Genomic DNA, 19,238 nt, shown 5'->3' with positions numbered 1-19,238 from the left:
CGGAGTAGAGACATAAATAAGAGTGCCATTGTGTGTGCCTTTGTTACCGTGGCAATAATGGTTCTTATTCAGAAAGTGCATGTGTATGGATTCATTTTCCCATAAAAAAGCGTTCCCCTGACATAAAAAATAACAGTCCTGAGTCCTATCTGTCATAAGATAGAGTGTTGTAGTAACCTGAGACAGTGTTCAATCCCAAACTCACACATAGCGTTCTACTAACCTGGTAATATTGCTGTAATGTTAGAAAACCGCTGTGAAAGCGTTAGGTTTTGTAGAAATGTAGTTATACGCTGCAGGTTGTAATATGCAGTTAAATTAAGTACAGACCCACTTTGATGAAATTAGATTATTGACAAATGTGCACAGATTATGTGTACAATAAGTATGAAACATATTCTTGCTCTGATGCTCCAGAAGCTGCTGAATGTAGCAAAAGCTCCATTACATCTTACGCTTACATTCAGTGATGAAAAAGGTCCTGCTAGGATAATACTGCTTTGCACAACAAAAATAAAAAGGAAGAAAAAAAAAACAAATTTCATGTTCTTGTGAATGTGATATCCTCCGTCAGGTCTTTTTCTTGGCAAATAGCATTTATTTATTTTCTGACAACCTCCCTGCGCTGGGCCATGGGAAAGCCCAACAGAACTGTGCCTATTCAGTAACCCTACACTGCTCCAGAAACGCCCAACATTAGATTCAAGGACGGACCCTAGTGCTGGACCTATAAATCGTATCACTTTACTACTGCTGTCTTACTTAGGTTGGCATCTACTGTCCACACATAATAAAGCTCCTCAGTTATATCAGACACAAACATTCATAATGACCAACATGGGTTGATACAGGAGCTCAGAATACTCTTTCTTTAGAGCTCATATATGACCTGTTTCAAACTAACAGATTGAAGGTGGATTGGTCCAAGAGTGTTAAGCTGTGGAGATGTTATTGTCATGCCCATTAAAAATGACACATACTCACTCATACGCAAGATTAGGGGAGTGGATCATTGCATAGCCCAGTGTAGTATCTTATTATTCATATTATAACAGCATCTTATTTTTGTACATTTGTCTATCCATTGTGTCTAGTGTATTCCATTGCCACCCATTTAATGTAACCACATTATATTTTTCTTCAGATCTGAGTAATTCTGATTCTCTGATTTTAGGAATTTCTTCAGTAGACAGGCACACTTATCCATGACAGCTTAAACAGGTACATTTTTAAATAGTATCTATTTAAACAGCTGGATAATTTTACTGAGGTGATGTGGGTGAGGGGTTCTCATTGTGGATTTGGAACTCCACCCTTAGGGTTACAAGCCAAATGCCCTATCCAATTCCTTACACTACTCTCCCTTGTACACGAGACATGGATGATTGAGACTAAACCCACACTAGTCTCTTGAATAAACTAAAACCACTGCCGAGGTCTTATTTTCACAGCTGTAGAGATACATTATAAAGCACCAATTTTCCTTCCTGAAGATTTTCCAGGAGCCTTTATTCAATAGCCCATATGTTTAAACATTACTTTTTCTTTAGGTGGTGGCACAGATTTTGCTGAAATGACTGAGTATGCAGTCTGAAAACAGTATAAACAAAGAAACTTATTCTTCAACGAGCCAAGGAAAAGCTTCCTTTTTTTCTCCTGAAACCCAACATCAACACATGGTCAAACACCGGATTGGCTGGTTTGGTCGTCTGGTTCAACTTAAAACACATTGCTTGACCGAGAACGGAAAATGGCAAGGGAGACATTCTCTGACCAAACACAACATTATGCCAGCTCAAACACCAAAGAAACATTTTCAAGAACTTTTCCAGGTGATTTCACTCTCATCTCCTTCTTGCTGAATGATACAGATTTTTCTGTGAACCTGTGGAAACATCACCTGGAAACATTTACACAGGCAACTCCATACAGTAAAGAACAGGTCAACCCACAAAGTACTGTTTTGCCTGTGCTGCAATAATAGTTATTACTATAATTATAATAATAATGGTACATCACTTTATCAAGGATTAAGGACAGTGTAAATAAACACAAAGGAAATTCACAGCAAAATAAGGAGCAACTAAACATTACAATGTAAGAGGCATTGTAACCAGCACTGCAACAAGAAAGCTGATGGCTAAATAAAGTGTCATCAGGCTAAACGTTACAGCTAAACCAATCACTGATATGTGTGAGCAAAACGTTATGATTCAGTACTATCTTAAGTCTCACTCCAAATGCAGTGTCCGCCAAGTACAGTCAAAAGAGATGAGTCTGTAAAGGAGGATATGAAACATTGCTATTCTGAGGCATTCATCACCCTATGATTAATTTGACAAAAATACAGTGATTCTTTTTTCTCTGCCATTTTCCGAAAATAAAAATCTTCCTACATTTACCAAGACCAAGCAGGCTACACATTTAACACTCAAGACACAGAAATATATCAGGTTATTATTATTATTATTATTATTATTATTATTATTGATGGACTCTGTCATAATCAGAGTTGGGGTAGCAGTGCAGTTCTTTGTCCCAGTTACAGTATGTTTTGGAATTCAGTACACATGTGAAGACAGACTGCATTAGAAATGGACAAATTTGCTATTAGTTGCTATTACAATCTACTCCTGGAGCTCCCAGATCCTACAAGTATGTATTTTCTCTCTTGGACACACTCTTTTTTCCTCCCTCTCTCTCTCTCTCTCTCTCTCACACACACACACACACACACACACACACCATATTTCTAATACTTATAATCTCCCGTTTTGTGCAGTGTGTTACTGCTGGCTACATACTGTATAGTACAGTGAAGCCGAAGAGGGTACGTGCGCCAGGAAGTGACGTCGTAAGACCACTTTTTTCACCTTCTTCCAATAAAGATTCATGCTGAAGGTTGCGTGAGCCGGCAAAGCGAGAGAAGTCAGAGTGGTAGACCTCGTGTTGAGGGTGACATAGGGAGACAAAGCCAGGCACTTCCAAACACTTGGTAAGAAATCGTCTTTTTTTACTTAGCACAACATAGCTAACCACCTTAGGTATTGACTAGTAAAATAACCAAACTTTGTCATTGGATATATATCCGGCAATCTATGTGTGTGTATGACTGTCTAGAAATAAATCCATGTGCTACCATGTGCATGGCAGCAGTTAGGCATATTGTTATGTAGCGAGCAGGGTTGTGCATTTAGGCTGCGGAAAGCCACGAAATCGGTTACTGACACTGGACATTCGCATATGACATCTGATTTAGGTCGCTGGTTTGCCGACCACCCAACCTGCTACTCTAGCTAGGAGGCTAAGGTTATGATGGGTGGCTGGTCCAGACAGCCACTATTTCGTGGTCATCAGTTGACACTCTGCAGAAGGATCGTTTTAGCTAGCTAGCTAGATGCATTTAGTGAGAAACCTAAAGCTTTAGTACAATTAGCTATTGGCTGGCTGACTGTTTAGGTGGTATATAGTAGCTAGCTAGCTATGTCGCTGGTCTGCTCGCTATGTAATGATTGCCAACACTGTAGCATGCGCATAGCTCCCTTTTCGGCGCATGGAAGGAGTTGAGAGTCAAGCACAACTATTGACCTTGACACTCAAGGTAACTAGGGTAGTTATTAACTATTTAGGTTATCCGGTCAAGGAGAAAAAGGAGCAATACATAGCATAATAAGTTTATGTCTTAACTTGTCCCTCACGACGATGTTAGATTTTTTTAAAATATCTACAATTGCCTAGAGACAACTAGTTAGCTGGCAGTGTTTTCTTTTGTGCAGTAGGAATCTCTCAGTCGACAGCAAACTAGGTAGCCAAATGACAGTAATATTTCGGACGATATAAATATACGAGTTTATAATGTCTTGTAATCAGAAATACACAGATATATATTTTACAATGGACGATATTTTGCCCTACCCTAGCTGATTCAGGGTTCTAGCAACTTATTTTGCTGTGACATGCCAACATATGCTTCCACGCTATTGGCCTGTAAATTTAGCAGATTCATATTGATTTTTATATGCAACGGGCGCCTTAAATAGCTCTGCAGTTTGCAGCAGGTGATCTTGACATTTCCGCCTGGCAGGTGGTATGTCTGCCCTATCCTCCGTCCTTGGAAAATCCCCTGTTTCCTCTTCGGTTGTGCTTTGCACTAAAACCTTTAAAATCTCATGTAGTCTAAACAATCTGATTATGGATTTCACAACCTTGCCACTGGTATTTCTGCTGAAGGACTCCTCCGCACTCATAAACACACACACAGTAAACTTGCTGGCTTGACGTTTTGGATTGGTGTGGTTTATGTTTTCACACTTCTAAATCCAAAATGAATGGTGATATTCTGATAACTAACACGTTAACTGTAAGTTCCAGGATCTAGGTCAAAATCAGTATGTTGTTTTCGTTTTGTTTTGGGTCACAGGACACTTTTGCCGTACGCTTAATGGACATTACCAAAGTGCCCAACAGCACAGTGTAACAGAGCTGTTGTACATGAGTTCAGAGAACAGGTTGAAACTTACACACAGTAGCTGGAAATTCAGCACGTTCAAAAAGGCGCAAATGTGCTGTGTGTTCTGCGTTGTGCTCCCTGGTCAGCGGCTCCGCCACTGTGCTCTAATTCCCTCTCCCATGAATACCTTGGGAAGTCCGTATTAGTTCTGGAACATTCCAGTGTGACTCTCACATGATTCCTTACCATGGAACAGAGCATGGTGGCCTTTTGAATCTTTCTCTCCCACTTATTAGACATTTAACGCTTTCCTTGTTCACTTTGCCACCATGTGAGAACCGCGCGGTGTGAGAAAAGCACTTTGTGTCTGATATCAGTCACTGATATTATTAGTTATAAAAATATAATGCGTGCATCCGGTGTGAAATCTGCTCCTCTGAGAACAATATAGCCAGTCTGCATTTGTAAAGCTGTACTGAAATGCTTTTTCTGCCGCCTGCCGCAGTGATATCGGATCACACGGGGGCTGAGTGCTGAGTTACAGTCTCATGATGCTCCATATTGTTAAAGGTTTCAGTTAGCTGCTCACATGATGGAAAATGAGAAATGAATCACTAATAAGCCATTGAGGGCGTTTGATGGCCCGTGCAGCTGGGTACTGTATTTATCCAGAGAATCAGGCATTGTGGAGTGCCTCGTTACTTTATCGTATTATCACTGTACGGGTCCCCCTGTCACTGCTGTGAGCGCGTCCTGTTGAGGTTCTCTCCCTGTGTCAGGTGCAACAGCTCTGCTCAATGGGAAGCCCTCACAGGTGCGTTTTGCACGACTCTTTCTATTCAAATCGACGGTTGACTCAGAGCATGAACATTAGGGAAGTGCTACCCACAGCCTGCCAAAGAGAGTGAGCTCGTCTTGTCTTGCGTTTCTTAGGAAGCAGGGCTGTTTGTTTTTGGAGATTTTTTTTCCTCTTCTCTGCTGTTGTATTGTAAGGGCTGTTCCCGTTTGTCTCCAACAGCGATTGTATTGTTCACATTGTTTGATGTACTGCAGGCTTGCGGCACCCTACTGGCAGCCGGGGTTACCGCAGCTTCAAAAGTTTCGGCTTGTGGTAGACTAGATGACCGCAAGTGTTGGATTGAAAAGAATTTACTTGTCGTCTTAAACCCCGCAACCCATTCTGTGCCCCCGTTCTGAATATAACCAATATACCATAAGACAGTGTTCAAATGCATTGTCCTTCAGTTATAAAGCAAAGGATCTTAGAGCGCACCCACGTGTGTAGAAACCTTCATCATTTGTGCTTGGCACAGTAATCACAGAAGTTCATTGTTTTTAGTTGGTTACTTAGTATTTTGTTGTTAGAAAGTCATTTCTTTTTTCAAAGGAGCAGAATTATGTTTGAAGTTGGGGAGGGGAGGAGGAGCAGGAGGACAAGGAGGAGGAGCGGGGGTGGGGGGGGAGTCTTGGTTTGATCTGATTGTGATTGTGTGTGTGTGTGTGTGTGTGTGTGTGTGTGTGTGTGCGCTCGCGTGTGTTAGAGTGCACGCAACACTTCCTGGTAGGGCGTGACCCACTGAGCACGTTTCCCTATCTCTTGCACACATGTATCTTGGAAAGCCATTAACATAGCTGGGGCTTGAACTTGATCCAAGGTGAAGGCTAATAGGCATTTGCATTTTTATGACCCTGTAGTAATACCTGTTTATTTACATTGTACCCGCTGGGCATTGTGGGAACAATCAGGGCTTGTAACCCAAAGGTTGCTTTTTCAGTTCCCCGGCAGGATACCACCACTGTATCCTTGGACATGGAACTTAACCAGCATTGCCTCAGTAAACTGAGCCAGCTATGTAAATGTATATCATGTAAAAAATATATATATAAACTATGTGAGTTGCCCTGGACAAGAACATCTGCTACCTGTTAAACATGTGTCTTGTGTAGTTACACTTGTGAAATACACTGTGTAGGGTACACTGTAGCACCTATGCAGTGTGTACGATGTAAATACGCAAGTATTAAGGCCACTTAGTGTCATTTGAGATCCTGTTTTACAGCAAGGCTCCCTCTCTGCACGTCTTTCATGGCGCGTTCTGTCTTTGTTCCTTCTGAGAAAAGCGATCTCGTCTGCTGAGAAGCGTGTGCGTCATCAGATGTGGCATACTTCAGCAGGACAGATATTTCTGAATGACTAGCGAAAGGAAGCTGCCCTGATAAGGCTACCTTCCCTGAACCCTGCTGTCGTCTTCTACTACTTCCTTCTGCCGGTTAAACCTGAAGGTTCAGCTGCTGCCTCCGGCACTAACACTTGGATTTCAAAAGCCACCTAGCTTTGATTAGCATTCTGCTAAAATCAAGGGATTTGGAAGATGATTGAAAGCAATTCCATTTAAATGTTTAACAAAAAATCTATCATTTGCCATAGAAGCAGTCCAGCTTCTATGTACTTCCAGCAGATATTTCAACTTCCTTATTGTTCATGTTTTTAAATGCTTAACGCACAAATGTGAATAGTAACAAGGCTCCTGGTAACTAGGCTGCTGTGTGTTATCAGTAGCCCACACCAAATTCCTCAAAACCTTGGGTAAAAAAGTGATTCTGTTAAAACTTTCATAGGTTGCTTCCTGGCATGATCAAGTGAGTGGATGTTGTTGTGTCTTTCAGACTGCTGTGAAGCCACAATGGAGGAAGCCAGGTCCACGATATCCAAAATAGTAAGCGCATTTTAAAGCTCTCCTCTTTAAGTTAGCACCAGCAGCGGGGAAACACTACAGAAGTTTCAGATACGACCGTAAGAATGAAAGTTCCGAAGTGCTGGCTGTTGAAATAGTGAAGTTGTCACCCAGATGTTGTGTGGGAAAGTAGATCTCAAATGTTGTTTCCGCAGTTCAACGGGGAGCCACGCTCCTACACACGCTTCAACCTGACGCAGAACATGGAGGGGGAGAACAGCCAGGTGGAGATGAAGCTGTCCTCCGACATGGACGAGGAGACGGGCAACCCCGTGGGAGAGCCCAACGGCTACACCCACAGCCGCAACTCCACCTACACAAGGAAGCCGCAGCGCACCCCGAAAAACGTCTGCTTCATGGTCATCGCCACTCTCCTAATCTTCGTCATCGGTGAGGGGCAGTCCAAAAAAAAAAAAAAAAAGCATATCACTCAAGTATAAACAGCATATGTGTGTAATACAAACATTTGACTAGAAATGCGGTTTTCCTGTGACCTGGGTCTGATTCTTACTCAGCCCTTTATAATTCATTGTGGAGGAGTGACCAATCCAGTATGCAGGCCAGTATGTCCTTTTGAGACACAATATTCTGTGATCTTTTTGAAGGGGATGTCCATCATTGAAGCTGTGTCAGATTTGTTGAACAGGTTGAATGTTATTCTAGAAGCTTCCACTAATTTTAGGGTTACCAGACATCGATTGGGGTTTTGAATGTTATTCTAGAAGCTTCCACTTATTTTAGGGTTACCAGACATCGATTGGGGTTATGGGCTGTTAGTTTTGAGTTTTGATGCTTAAATATTTGCAAACAGGATGCTGCAACAATGCTACCAATTGCACGCCATTTGTGACATATTTTCCTCCTCCCCTTTCCTCTCTTCAAGGATATCTGATTGGCTACCTGGCTCACCGCAGACAGGGCGAGGAGCCGGTCTGTGCCGCGTCCTCTGCCTCAGACAGCGAGACGGAGGCCCAGGGGTCGTCGCTGATGGAGGTGGAGCCCACCCTGAACTGGGACGACATTAAGAAGCTGCTGAGAGACAAGCTCAGCACGGACAGCCTCCAGAGGACATTCAGGTAACTGCACTCTTCTTCCCCCAACCTCTAGACACATTACATTACATTATTGCTATATAGCAGGTACTCTTTTACATAGGTTAGTCTTTACATGCTTTCCATTTACACAGTTGGATATTTACTGAGGAAAGTGTGGGTTAAGTACCTTGCCCAAGGGTACAGCAGCAGTGCCCCAGTGGGGAATTGAACCAGCAACCTTTTGGTTTCGAGCCCCGCTCCTTAACACTATGCTACACTGTCACAACACGTGGCCCAAGCATGTGCTGGCGGAGCCCAAACTACTATATCAGGTCTAAAAAATGTTTTCATTGCCATTCTAGCCGCGCTTTCTGTTTCATCAAAATGAATAATTTGTACGTTTTTCTCCCTCCCCCCTTTTTCTCTCTTTCTGTCACATAGTGACTTTTCTCGCAATGACCACGAGGCAGGCTCCAATGGAGATGAGGTTCTCGGGACTCTGGTTTACAAAAGGTTCAACAGCTACAACATGAACCCCTGGACCGACGAGCACTTCGTCAGATTGCAGGGCCCTCCAACAGGCGCCAACAGAGTCCTGTTTAACGGCAACGAGATCGGAAGTCCCCGTGGATACCTGGCCTACAGCGCTGTTGGGAAAAAACAGGTGAGAATCAGAACTGCAGAAGAATAGGGCTCGTCGGGCAGGGAGGATTACACTTTTCCTGCTTTTACAAAAAAAAAAAAAATTCCCAGCTTTTTCCCTGTGCAGCTTCTTAGCATAGACCTCTGAACTCATTTGCAGGGTAAAGTGGTTTATGCCAACTACGGCACCCAGGAGGATTTTGCACACCTGCAGAGAGAGAGAATGGAGCTGAATGGGACCGTGATCCTCGTCAGAGCTGGCCGCATAAGCTTCGCAGAAAAAGTGAGTGGAGATCAAGACAGACCTGCCCACACTATGCATGCTGACTCTCAGATTCTCATCAGCAGGGAAGAGGGAGCTGAGGGTATTTTTTTTTTTTAATTGATAGCTGGGTAGTTCTGCCGATGGGGAGGGAGGGGAGTGATGTAATTTGTGGGCAGAGTCCCATCTTAGAGACGGCAGGTCATTCATCAGTCCTGCAGATGGTCCTATAACTTCTTGTTATAGACATAGTCTGTCATTTTGTGTAGCCCAATTTCCATTGTTCTGGAGCAGCTGCGGTGAAGGTGTGCTCTCTCTCCCCCCGTGTTTATTGCAGGTGGCCAACGCTGAGAGGCAGAACGCGGTTGCCGTGCTGATCTACCCGGACCCTTTCGAGTACTCCATCGGCGTGAACGAAGAGCTCTTCGGGCATGTGAGTGTTGACTGCTAACGTCGGTTTTGTAACCATAGCACGAAAGGAAGTATGGCATTGCGTCCACTAAATTAAGAACAGTCAGGTGGTGTGTCTCGCCCCCCCACATCATATACCAGCTGTTACCCTTTTCAGCAGTGCATATGATTCTGCAACAGTGTACATACCTCCTTTCAAAGAGGTGCTTTCAAGCAGTAATACCCAGAATATTATCCATAACTTACTGATTCCCTGTCAGTGGCAGGTACCCAGGCGTATCCCTCCTTAGAGATGATGAATGGGTTGATCATGTCATGTTCTCTTTTGATGTATATATTTTTTTGAACTTTCAGGTCCATCTGGGCTCTGGTGATCCCTACACCCCTGGGTTCCCCTCCTTTAACCACACCCAGTTCCCCCCGGCAATGTCCTCGGGCCTGCCAGGAATCCTGGCCCAGACCATCACCGCCGATATGGCCACCAAACTCTTCAAGTACATCCGCACCTACTCTGTTCTTCTCTGTCTGAACCTGCAGTGCACCTACAGCACACTACTTAATGCCGTGTTTTCATCAGCTGGTCATGGTGTGGCTGCATAGTTCTCCATAACAGTAACAGCAGTATTTTAGTATGGTGTCCTCTCCCTTGTTTTTTTTTTTTTTACAGTTGGATAGGGAGGGGTTAACATTCATTTATTCCACACTCAGATACTGTGTGATCCATTCTCTCAGATGTACAGTCACGGTCACTTGAATGAGTCACACTTAAAATGGAGAATTACTGCATGTTTCTGTGTATAGGGAATTAACCTACGCAAGGCCACTGTAGCTGAATCAAGTCCTGGGTGACTGCTATGAAAATGATCACTAAACTTAATTTGTCCAGGATGGTTGGAGGCTGACATCGGTTAGGGTTATGCTTAGGGCTGAAAGGTCAGTGTATCAATATTCATATAACCTGTAAATTGTATTAAGCACAAACACCTCTGTAGTAAACTGCCACAACTTTGATGTAGCAGGTGTTAAACAAGGATTGCCTGTAAACATTTATTACTGTTGTAGATACACAGAGTGGTTTAAATGGCCAGTTCCAATCATTATATTGGTGTTATTTTCTTACTTTATGGAAAGTTTATAGATTGTTTTATTTATTTGTATTCTATTAATTGCTATTAGCAGTCCCAGACAAGGCACACATGCAGTGTGCTGTTTTGTCTTAGTCCAGTCTAACCAAAGCCATTTCAAAGCCTTTAAATGGTGTTCACCAGAGCAGCTTTCTTTTTGCCTTCCTCCACACAGAAAAATGAGTGGGAATAACGCTCCAAGCCAATGGGTAGGACTGCTAGGCGGCGTGTCATACAAGATGGGCGGGGACAATGACAATGTGACGGTGGAGGTCAACAACGTCCTCACAGAGAAGAAGATCCACAACGTGTTTGGTGTCATTAAGGGATTCGTGGACCCAGGTACTGCAGAATTTTTTAGATTTAAGATTATGCAGACACTCTTTTTTTTTTCTTTTTTTTTTTTTTTGCCAGCTCTGTGTACTGACGTAATCGTGCACACGACAATTTAGGCTTTTTTCACTGGCAATGTTTGTAGTTTCTCCTTGGTGTTAACTTATGCACCCTTGTTTCTTTTCGTTAGATCGGTACGTTGTGTTAGGTGCTCAGAGGGACTCTTGGGGTACTGGATTCGCAAAGTCAACAGTGGGCACCAGCCTCCTGGTGGAGCTGGCGCGTGTCATCTCGGACATGGTGAGGAAAGGTGAGATTGGGCCGGGCATCACGTGACTGGCTTTAACCAATGGGGAGGGCGAGAGAGGGAGAACGCTTCCTACTAAGAGTGCAGTGTCTGATACACTGCCATGCTTTCAAAAAAAAAAACATATTGGAGAAAAAGTGGTCTTTTGAGAATCTTTTGCACCAATAGTTCAGGTTTCCCTCACACACACACACACACACACACACACACACACACACACAGTATGTGTATGTGGTTCTTGAATCTCACAAAATAGGAAGTGAGAGAGAGACAGGTGTCAAAAAAATATGTATCATCAAGACTTTGCATAATGTGACAAAGAGTGTCATTCTAGAATTGATCGGTCTTGTTTTCCAGCATTTTCTGGATGTCTGACCTGCATTGTTAACTTTTTTCACATTTGACCCTCACAGATGCATATTTTTTTTTCTTAATATGGCATCACATTGTAGAATACAACTGGGTCATAACTGGAGCTTATTTGATATTTTGCCAGGGTGGATATTTTTAGTCCACTGTTCGTGGGAACACAACATTTATTTCTCTGCATTGTATTTCTTTGCTCTGTAAATCACTTGGTGAGCTGCGTGGTATTGACAAGTGCTATGGCAGAACTGTGGATGATGTCCTACTTTTAAAATGGGTATGAATGTGTATGGAAATCTGTATGGATGTCCTATTTATAGCAGATGTATGGCAGAGTAGTCCAGTCTTCCTGTTTGCCTCTGTGCGTGATAGGCAGGGCTGGCGGATGTTTAGGGACAAGGCTTATAGCAGTTGTGTCTGTATTCATGAAAGCCCTCTCACTCTCTGCAGATGGATTCAAGCCCCGGAGGAGTATTGTCTTTGCGAGCTGGAGTGCTGGTGAATTTGGGAGCGTGGGCGCCACCGAGTGGCTGGAGGTAAGCACTGCATGGACACTGCAACTGAGGCAGTATTCATTCATGGTGAACTGTGAGAATTCCAAATAAAAGCTTGCTTTTTTCCTGTTTATTTCTTTCAGGGCTATTTGTCTTCTCTGAATCTGAAGGCTTTTACCTACATAAATCTGGATGGTGCTGTCTCAGGTGATTTAAACCGCCAGACTATTGAACATTTTTGTCTTTAAATATTCTACTCATTAAAATGAAAATACTTTTAAATTTTAACATTTTGAAAATTTAAAGCAAAAAAAAGCTAGCCAGCTAACTGTAGGCCCTCCATGTAGACAGCCTCCAGTTCAGCATCAGTGGACACCTTCTCATATTTTCTTTGAAGGAGCTTCTGTGAATTGAGTCACTGCATCAGGATAGATGCTCTTTATATAGTATGCAGCACATGCTTGCTCTCCAATCCAGCTGGCGTTTCTGCAGCACTCTCTGAATCGGAGCAGCCCTAATGCACCATCTCTGTGTCGTTACAGTACGTTGAAAGCTGCTTGTGCACTGTTTTGTTCATCTTGGAAAGGCATTTGTAAAACACTGCAGATGTGATGCATTTTTAATTTGCTTCGTTTTCAGGGGTTGAAACGTTTCAGGCCTCTGCTAGCCCGCTGCTGTATGGCCTTATCGAGGGAACGCTGAAGGAGGTAAGCTGCCAGCGCTGATAACGGCCCTCTGGAGTTTCTGTAGCTGGAGATGGGGGGAGGTTAAAAGGATGTTGTGTCACACTTAACAGGTGGACTTCCCAACTGGGCCCAGCGGAAGAACGATCTACGCGCAAGTGGCCAAGGCGAACTGGGAGGCTGAGGTGTGAGTAGCCCATGAAAGAGCCCAGAGTTTGTCCAGGATTAACAACTCATAGGGATCTCAGATGTACATCATTTAGCAGTTATAGTAGTAGTAAATCTTTATTGTCTCTAAGGGGCAATTTGGTATACATACAGCAGTCATCAAAAACATATGACGAAGAACACATGCATGAAGCCCTGCACACATGATCATAATGTCAAAAATATAGAAAAATCATTACAGCAAAAAAATAAATACCATTTTATTTTTTTATAGTAAAGTAATGGCCATAGTATCACTATAGATCCACAGCAAACATGGTGTTGTGACAATAAAGGTACATATAATATAAAAAGGTACATATAAAGGACAATAAAAGACATGAATAAAGAGTATGAATTATGCAACCTGACCAGGGCTACTGTATCTGCAAAACAGTGATGCTTCAGTGACAGACCATACTGCCCTTTAACCACGCTGATCACCTCCACATATCAGTTTAATTCTGAATTTAAATGAAAGGCCATCTCCTCTGTGGAAGCTGTGAAAGTGTATAGCCACAGGTCACATCTGAAGGGCACGTTTCTGGGTCAGCCCTGTGATAAATATCTTGCTCACCCCAGTCCTGCACTAGTCATCCTCATGAGGTTGTTGACATGGTGTGTGCTTGTAAAATCTAACAACAAATTTCGTCTGGGTTCCTTTTTTGAAATATCAGTCGGCTTTTGTGAAAGTGGTTGGAACGTGCAGTGTGGTTGGTCAGCTCCCATTCTTTCTGCTCATTGTTGCAAGAAAGCTACTGAATATCCAGTTGGTTTGCCTTTGCCGTTGTCCACGCCACTCTTGAAACAGCAGCTCATTTTGGGCTGGGGGCGAGTGAGGGGCGGCAAAGCCGTGCTGGACTCCTGTACTAAATGGTGACCGTGAGCGATGGCACGAGGACATCCCGCTCTGGCGACACGCTCACCCCGGGTGTTGCTTTTGCAGGATGGTCCCCATGAAAATGGATGACTCCGCCTACCCCTTCGTGGCCTTCACCGGTATCCCGTCGGTCTCCTTCAGTTTCGCCAAGGTGCAGCATCGCCGTGACAACCAGAAACATTCGTTTTGAAGCTATGTTTCTGTATGTATCTGATTAGGTCATACTGTGCCTGTGCACAGTGCGGTGGGACATCTTGGTGTGAAGTGTGCTGTATAAAAACTTGAATTGAACAAAACAAAATCAAGTTTAAGCACCAGATCACACAGTTTTGTTCACAAAAGAAAGGTTTGTTTCTAAAACACAGTAATTGGTCATTTATACTTTTTTACAAGTGATGCTTAAAGTTGACCTAGTAATGGTTTTACTCAAGCATTTTCAGAAAAAGCATAAATAATTTATTCTTCATTCCAAAAATGAAAAATTGTAGTGTTTTAATTCACAGTCCTCTTGCCTGCAGCATTCTACATTTCAATGTTCAATATTTCTTGACTTTCAGAAATTTCGAGATTACAAGTTCTTTGGGACATTGTTGGACAACAAGGACAATTTGAACGCTGCCACAGATTACCGCCTGCCTCAGGTTGCCGTGGCAGCCGCACAGGTGGCTGGGCAAATGGCTGTGAGGCTGGTTCATGACCACCTGCTGAAGCTAGACATCCAGAGGTACAAGACCAAGATCCGCTCCTACGTGTCCAAGATTAACCGTCAGGTCTACCAGCTGAAACAAGTGAGTGAAATCCACCACTTTCCCAGCATTTGAAACAGGGGAGGTAGAGCTGCACTTCACCTGGCCCAGGTGATACAGAGAGCTGGAGGTTATCTGGGCCAGATGATAGAGAGCTGGAGGTTATCTGGGCCAGATAATAGTTTCAGATGGGAGACTGGATGATTACCCGCACAAGGTATGGAAGATCTGGGGTGTAATTGTCGCAGGTCAGAAAGAGCCCCAGGTTAGGTACATGCCGTAGGTGAGCTACAGCTGTGATTTACCTGCCATTGGTACATTAGAGTAGCATTATTCCTGTATATAGAGCTAAAGCGTAACTGTCTCGACTGGGAGCGTTGGGAAGGTCAGCGCTTTGGTCTGACTGCGTACGCTCACCGGCCCCATGCTTTCGGGCGACCTCTCAGACTGCGTGTGCTTCCCTTCCAGTCCGGCACCCTTCCCGAGAACCTGACCGCGCAGTGGCTGATCATGGCGTCTGGCTCCTACAGCCGCGCCACCAGCAACCTGCTGACCCGCATCGAGAACAGCGACCTCACCGACGTTGAGATGTGCCGCATCATCAACGACCGCCTCATGAGGGTAACCGCACCGCGACCCGGTCCTTCACCTTGTCTGACCAGTCTGTGTCACTTTCGTAAAATGGACTCGGCCCTATCGGTCGCCATACAGGGAATGCACTTGTTGGAAACACACTTTTAATCCAAAACTGCAGTCGCGGTGCTCTCTGAAAGTTGTATAAGCAGCATTTTCACAGGGACAGCAGACTTGCATGAAAGCAGTGATTGTTGCTTCCGTTTTTCCGTAGCCATTTTAAGATATTGTCTATACCTCTGCAGCTTGGCCTCTTAATTCCACACAGAAATAACCACGGTTTCAATGATAAAAAATGTAGCTGTGGCCTGGTGTGGTCGGATCAGACGCAGAGCGCCAGCGATATTCGTTTTAACCCGTGCCGTTTGTGTCTTCTCGTTCCCCTTCACAGGTGGAGCACAACTTCCTCTCTCCGTACGTGTCGCCCAAAGAGACCCCGTTCCACCACATCTTCATGGGGTCGGGCACCCACACGCTGGCCGCGCTGGTGGAGCACCTCGACGCCCTGAAGGAGGGCTCACCCAGCGCCAACACCAACCTTTTCCTCAACCAGTTCGCCCTGGCCACCTGGACCATCAAGGGCTGTTCCAACGCCCTGGAGGGGGACATCTGGGAGCTGGACAACGAGATGTAGAACCCAAACAGCGCGCAGAGCGACCACCGCGGGACAGAAAACAAAATATTTGTCTTCAGCCAAATAGGCAAGGTTCTCCGATTAGAAAATGACCAAGGTGCTTCGGATACCGAGCAATCTCTCTTGTACCGATTCATATCCCACGTGTGGTCATCAAATTTCAGTCCAAAACCACAAAACTGATTGATTAAATTAAAGAAAAAACATTACCAGAGAAAAATAAGTAATTTAAAGGAAAAAAAAGTTCCAGTATTTGAATTTTGAATTGATCAGAAATATGTTGGTTCCTTTCTCCAACTATCAGGAGTCAATGCCATGTTCTTTCAGTAAACTATCATAGCAGTCAAACAGACAATAGCTCACAACTTCTTCAAGCAAATTACAACATAATCCAGTGTTTGACCTGTAGAAGCTATCTCCGCTAAACAATACTCTTAGTGGTTTTGGCACAAAAGTACCAAAGTTAATACATAGAACATACAGGTCAGTGTGGCAGTAACATGGTGCTTAAGTATTGTACCTCACGAACAATTATTTTGCAACCCATATGAGACTGTAGGTCTTCCTAACCGTTACTATGCTCTGATTTGTTGAAATCTCGAGATGGCATGAAACCTGAATGGCACTGACAACATTTGAGGGAATCACAGATGTAAAACTGAATCACACTATGAAACTCTTTAGGAAAGGGACAGGACCATAGTACGATGTGTCAGTAACTCACCTCCCATTGCTGACTTCCTATCTTTTTTCCTGTGACTGAGGTGTCAATATAGCTTAATTTCATTAGTCAGTCTGAGAAAAGTGCCGTTATCCCTTCCAGAATTGAATGATTCAAGTACGTTACCTTCTCCAGAAGACAGTATTCATTTCCCTCGATGTAAAAGATTTTTTTTGTTGTTGTTTGTTCATTTTTTAAGATGGGAAGAGAAAAGGGTCTTCACCATTTGGCACTGAGATATATATTTATTTGTTATGTTATTTATTTATCAGTGACAGGGTTCACTATAAATAGTGGGTTTTTTAACGCCTTTTTAATATATAATTATCGGAAGCAGTGCCTTCCATAATTATGACAGTTATACTGTCGGATATACAAAGCAGCATCTGCTTCAGAAATAAACTTGTTACCAACAGCTGTTACTGGAAACCGCTACATTGGAAGGCGGGGGTCGGGGTAGTCCAGCACTCGACGATTAGTCAAACACGTACAGATGTGTTTTTTTTTTTTTTTTTTTTCCTTAAATGTTTTACTTCTTTGTCCAAAAAATTAATAAATAATGGGACACTAAAGGACAAGCAGCAAATATTTGTGTCACACGTCACTACAGATCACTGGCCGTTTCTGGTACACGCATTTTGGTACATTTGTATTTCTAATCCTAAAGCATTATCGGGGGCAGTGTTTCCCATAATGCGGAGAAGAAGGTAGTTTTTGCCTACCAGCATGTGTATATATCGAGGGCAGTGTCTCTCATATTTCACTGTAGGGTGGATATAATTATCGGGAACAGTGTTTCCCATAATTTTTTATATACAGTATCGTCTGCACTTACAAACTACTGCAAAGCTTCACATCTGTCGTTCATGTCATCATAACCTTAGTTAAGGCCAGGGGACGGAAGTCTCGGGCACTGTCACCTCCGTCCCGGCTAGCACTGGTTGGTCAATGAAAAATGGCTGGGATCCCAGCTGAAAAATAAGCAAGGAATCCATCTTTTACTGGTTGGAAAAGAAAAGAAAAAGTGAGAGGGTAGAAGAGGCTTAATGTTTCCATTACCATCTTATGTAAGACCTTAGGGTGGCTTTTGGGGTTTCTTTTTTTTTTTTGTTTTTTGGTTTTTGTTTCTTTGTATGATTCCATTACTGTGGTTCTTCTTAGGACATTACCTGACTTCTTTTTCATGTATTTGGCTTACCTGTGCCTGCTGCAAACGTTAAGAACGTTATGTATATGCCGTAAATAATGCAGAACTTGCGCACTAGAATTTCTCTTGCTTTTGCATTCCCAACTCCTTCTGCGTCCTGTTATTCTAATTCTGTCTTTCAGTTGTTTTAAACTCTGAGGCTGTTTTGATAAGTGGGTCATTGAAATATGATAGGAGGAACGCTCTTATATTTTTTTTACAAATTGGTAAAACTTAAATGTTTTGCTTGTGAAAACAAACTCATTGAGACTGTGGGTAATGCTTGTAACAGTCTGAATATGAAACGTGATTTTCTTTGCAAAGTACTATGAAAAAATTGTCTTTGAATATGAGTGGTGCAAAAAAAGTTGGAAAATGCAAATACACAACAGGGTGGGGAAATTGGTGTCCTGGGAGAAAAAAAAAACAAAAGCCTGATGACTCTCAGGAAGTTAAATTTGGGGAAAGGTGTTTAAGGTCTTTTTCCCCCAATGAGAGTTTGGAGAAATGATTTTCATTGTCAAAAACAGGAAGTCATTTTCATTGTTAAGTCATTCCTTCCTGTGAAGAGCTCGGGTCATTACCTGTGAGATTTTGGACATTAACCTTGTGTGCTTATCACAAAAACAGAGATGGGGAATAAATATCCATTGGGAGAGATCTGATTGTCCCCTGGGCACCCTTCCACTCGTTGATGCGATAAAAGCCTTTTTTTTCCATCTGTGTAGTGCTTGTGGCATGTTAAGCATACGTTGGACATTTTAAAATGAGCACTGACCCCCATCCATCTCTTACTGCTTCATAATTAACATTAAAGGAGACTGAAATTCACTGGCACAGTTTTTGACCAGCATGCACTTTTAGCATGATGTAACAATTATACAAATGCCATATAGTATAGATACTGAGAGATTGGCACAGCATTTACCAAAATAGGTTTTAAAGCAGTGAGCAAACTCATTGCCATAAGCCTAATGGAAGAAGTCACTTTTTTTTGAAAACCCCTTCAGTTTTGTGAAGGGAACTTCAGTCAAGGCAATGTTGCAGCAACGGTGTTCTTTTAAATTGTCCAACGGTTCGCTCTCTGAGTATTACTTCTGGTACAGTATGATGAAAAAGATTTTAGCTCTGCTGTTTATGTTAAAAGTTTGCTGTCATTCAAACTACAATTTTGTGTGAATAAAGAGGTAAAGGAAAAGAGTGCCTGAACTTGTGGACATTCTGGATGTTGGTGTTTGGGACAGTACCGTAAATTGATTTCATGTTTTTCTTACAATCAGTCAATTCACAGCTTTATGAGCTGACATTTACTCCAACTGAATTAGTAGTGCCTAGTTTGGGTACCTCTACACATGCAGATGCTTTAACATATTGGACATACCTGATCTGC

The 19,238-nt window shown here is 43.0% G+C and overlaps 1 protein-coding gene across 1 annotated transcript; it reads left to right on the top strand.

The window, feature by feature from the left end:
• Nucleotides 1–2,910: 2,910 nt before the first annotated feature.
• tfr1b (transferrin receptor 1b) lies at nucleotides 2,911–18,997 on the top strand. Its single transcript, XM_036554963.1, has 18 exons — nucleotides 2,911–2,995; nucleotides 7,118–7,167; nucleotides 7,341–7,575; nucleotides 8,069–8,261; nucleotides 8,661–8,883; nucleotides 9,022–9,144; nucleotides 9,461–9,556; nucleotides 9,889–10,028; nucleotides 10,834–11,000; nucleotides 11,182–11,301; nucleotides 12,115–12,200; nucleotides 12,302–12,365; nucleotides 12,798–12,865; nucleotides 12,955–13,028; nucleotides 13,995–14,079; nucleotides 14,486–14,716; nucleotides 15,143–15,295; nucleotides 15,699–18,997. The coding sequence occupies exons 2-18, from the start codon at nucleotides 7,135–7,137 to the stop codon at nucleotides 15,939–15,941; spliced, it is 2,334 nt and encodes a 777-aa protein (XP_036410856.1). The 5' UTR covers nucleotides 2,911–2,995; nucleotides 7,118–7,134; the 3' UTR covers nucleotides 15,942–18,997.
• Nucleotides 18,998–19,238: the final 241 nt, after the last annotated feature.

The sequence above is a fragment of the Megalops cyprinoides genome, chromosome 20 (genome assembly GCF_013368585.1).
Source record: "Megalops cyprinoides isolate fMegCyp1 chromosome 20, fMegCyp1.pri, whole genome shotgun sequence".
In the NCBI taxonomy this organism is placed as follows: domain Eukaryota; kingdom Metazoa; phylum Chordata; class Actinopteri; order Elopiformes; family Megalopidae; genus Megalops; species Megalops cyprinoides.
The sequence above is the reverse complement of the archived record's forward strand: the minus strand, read 5'-3'. Positions and strand labels throughout refer to the sequence as shown.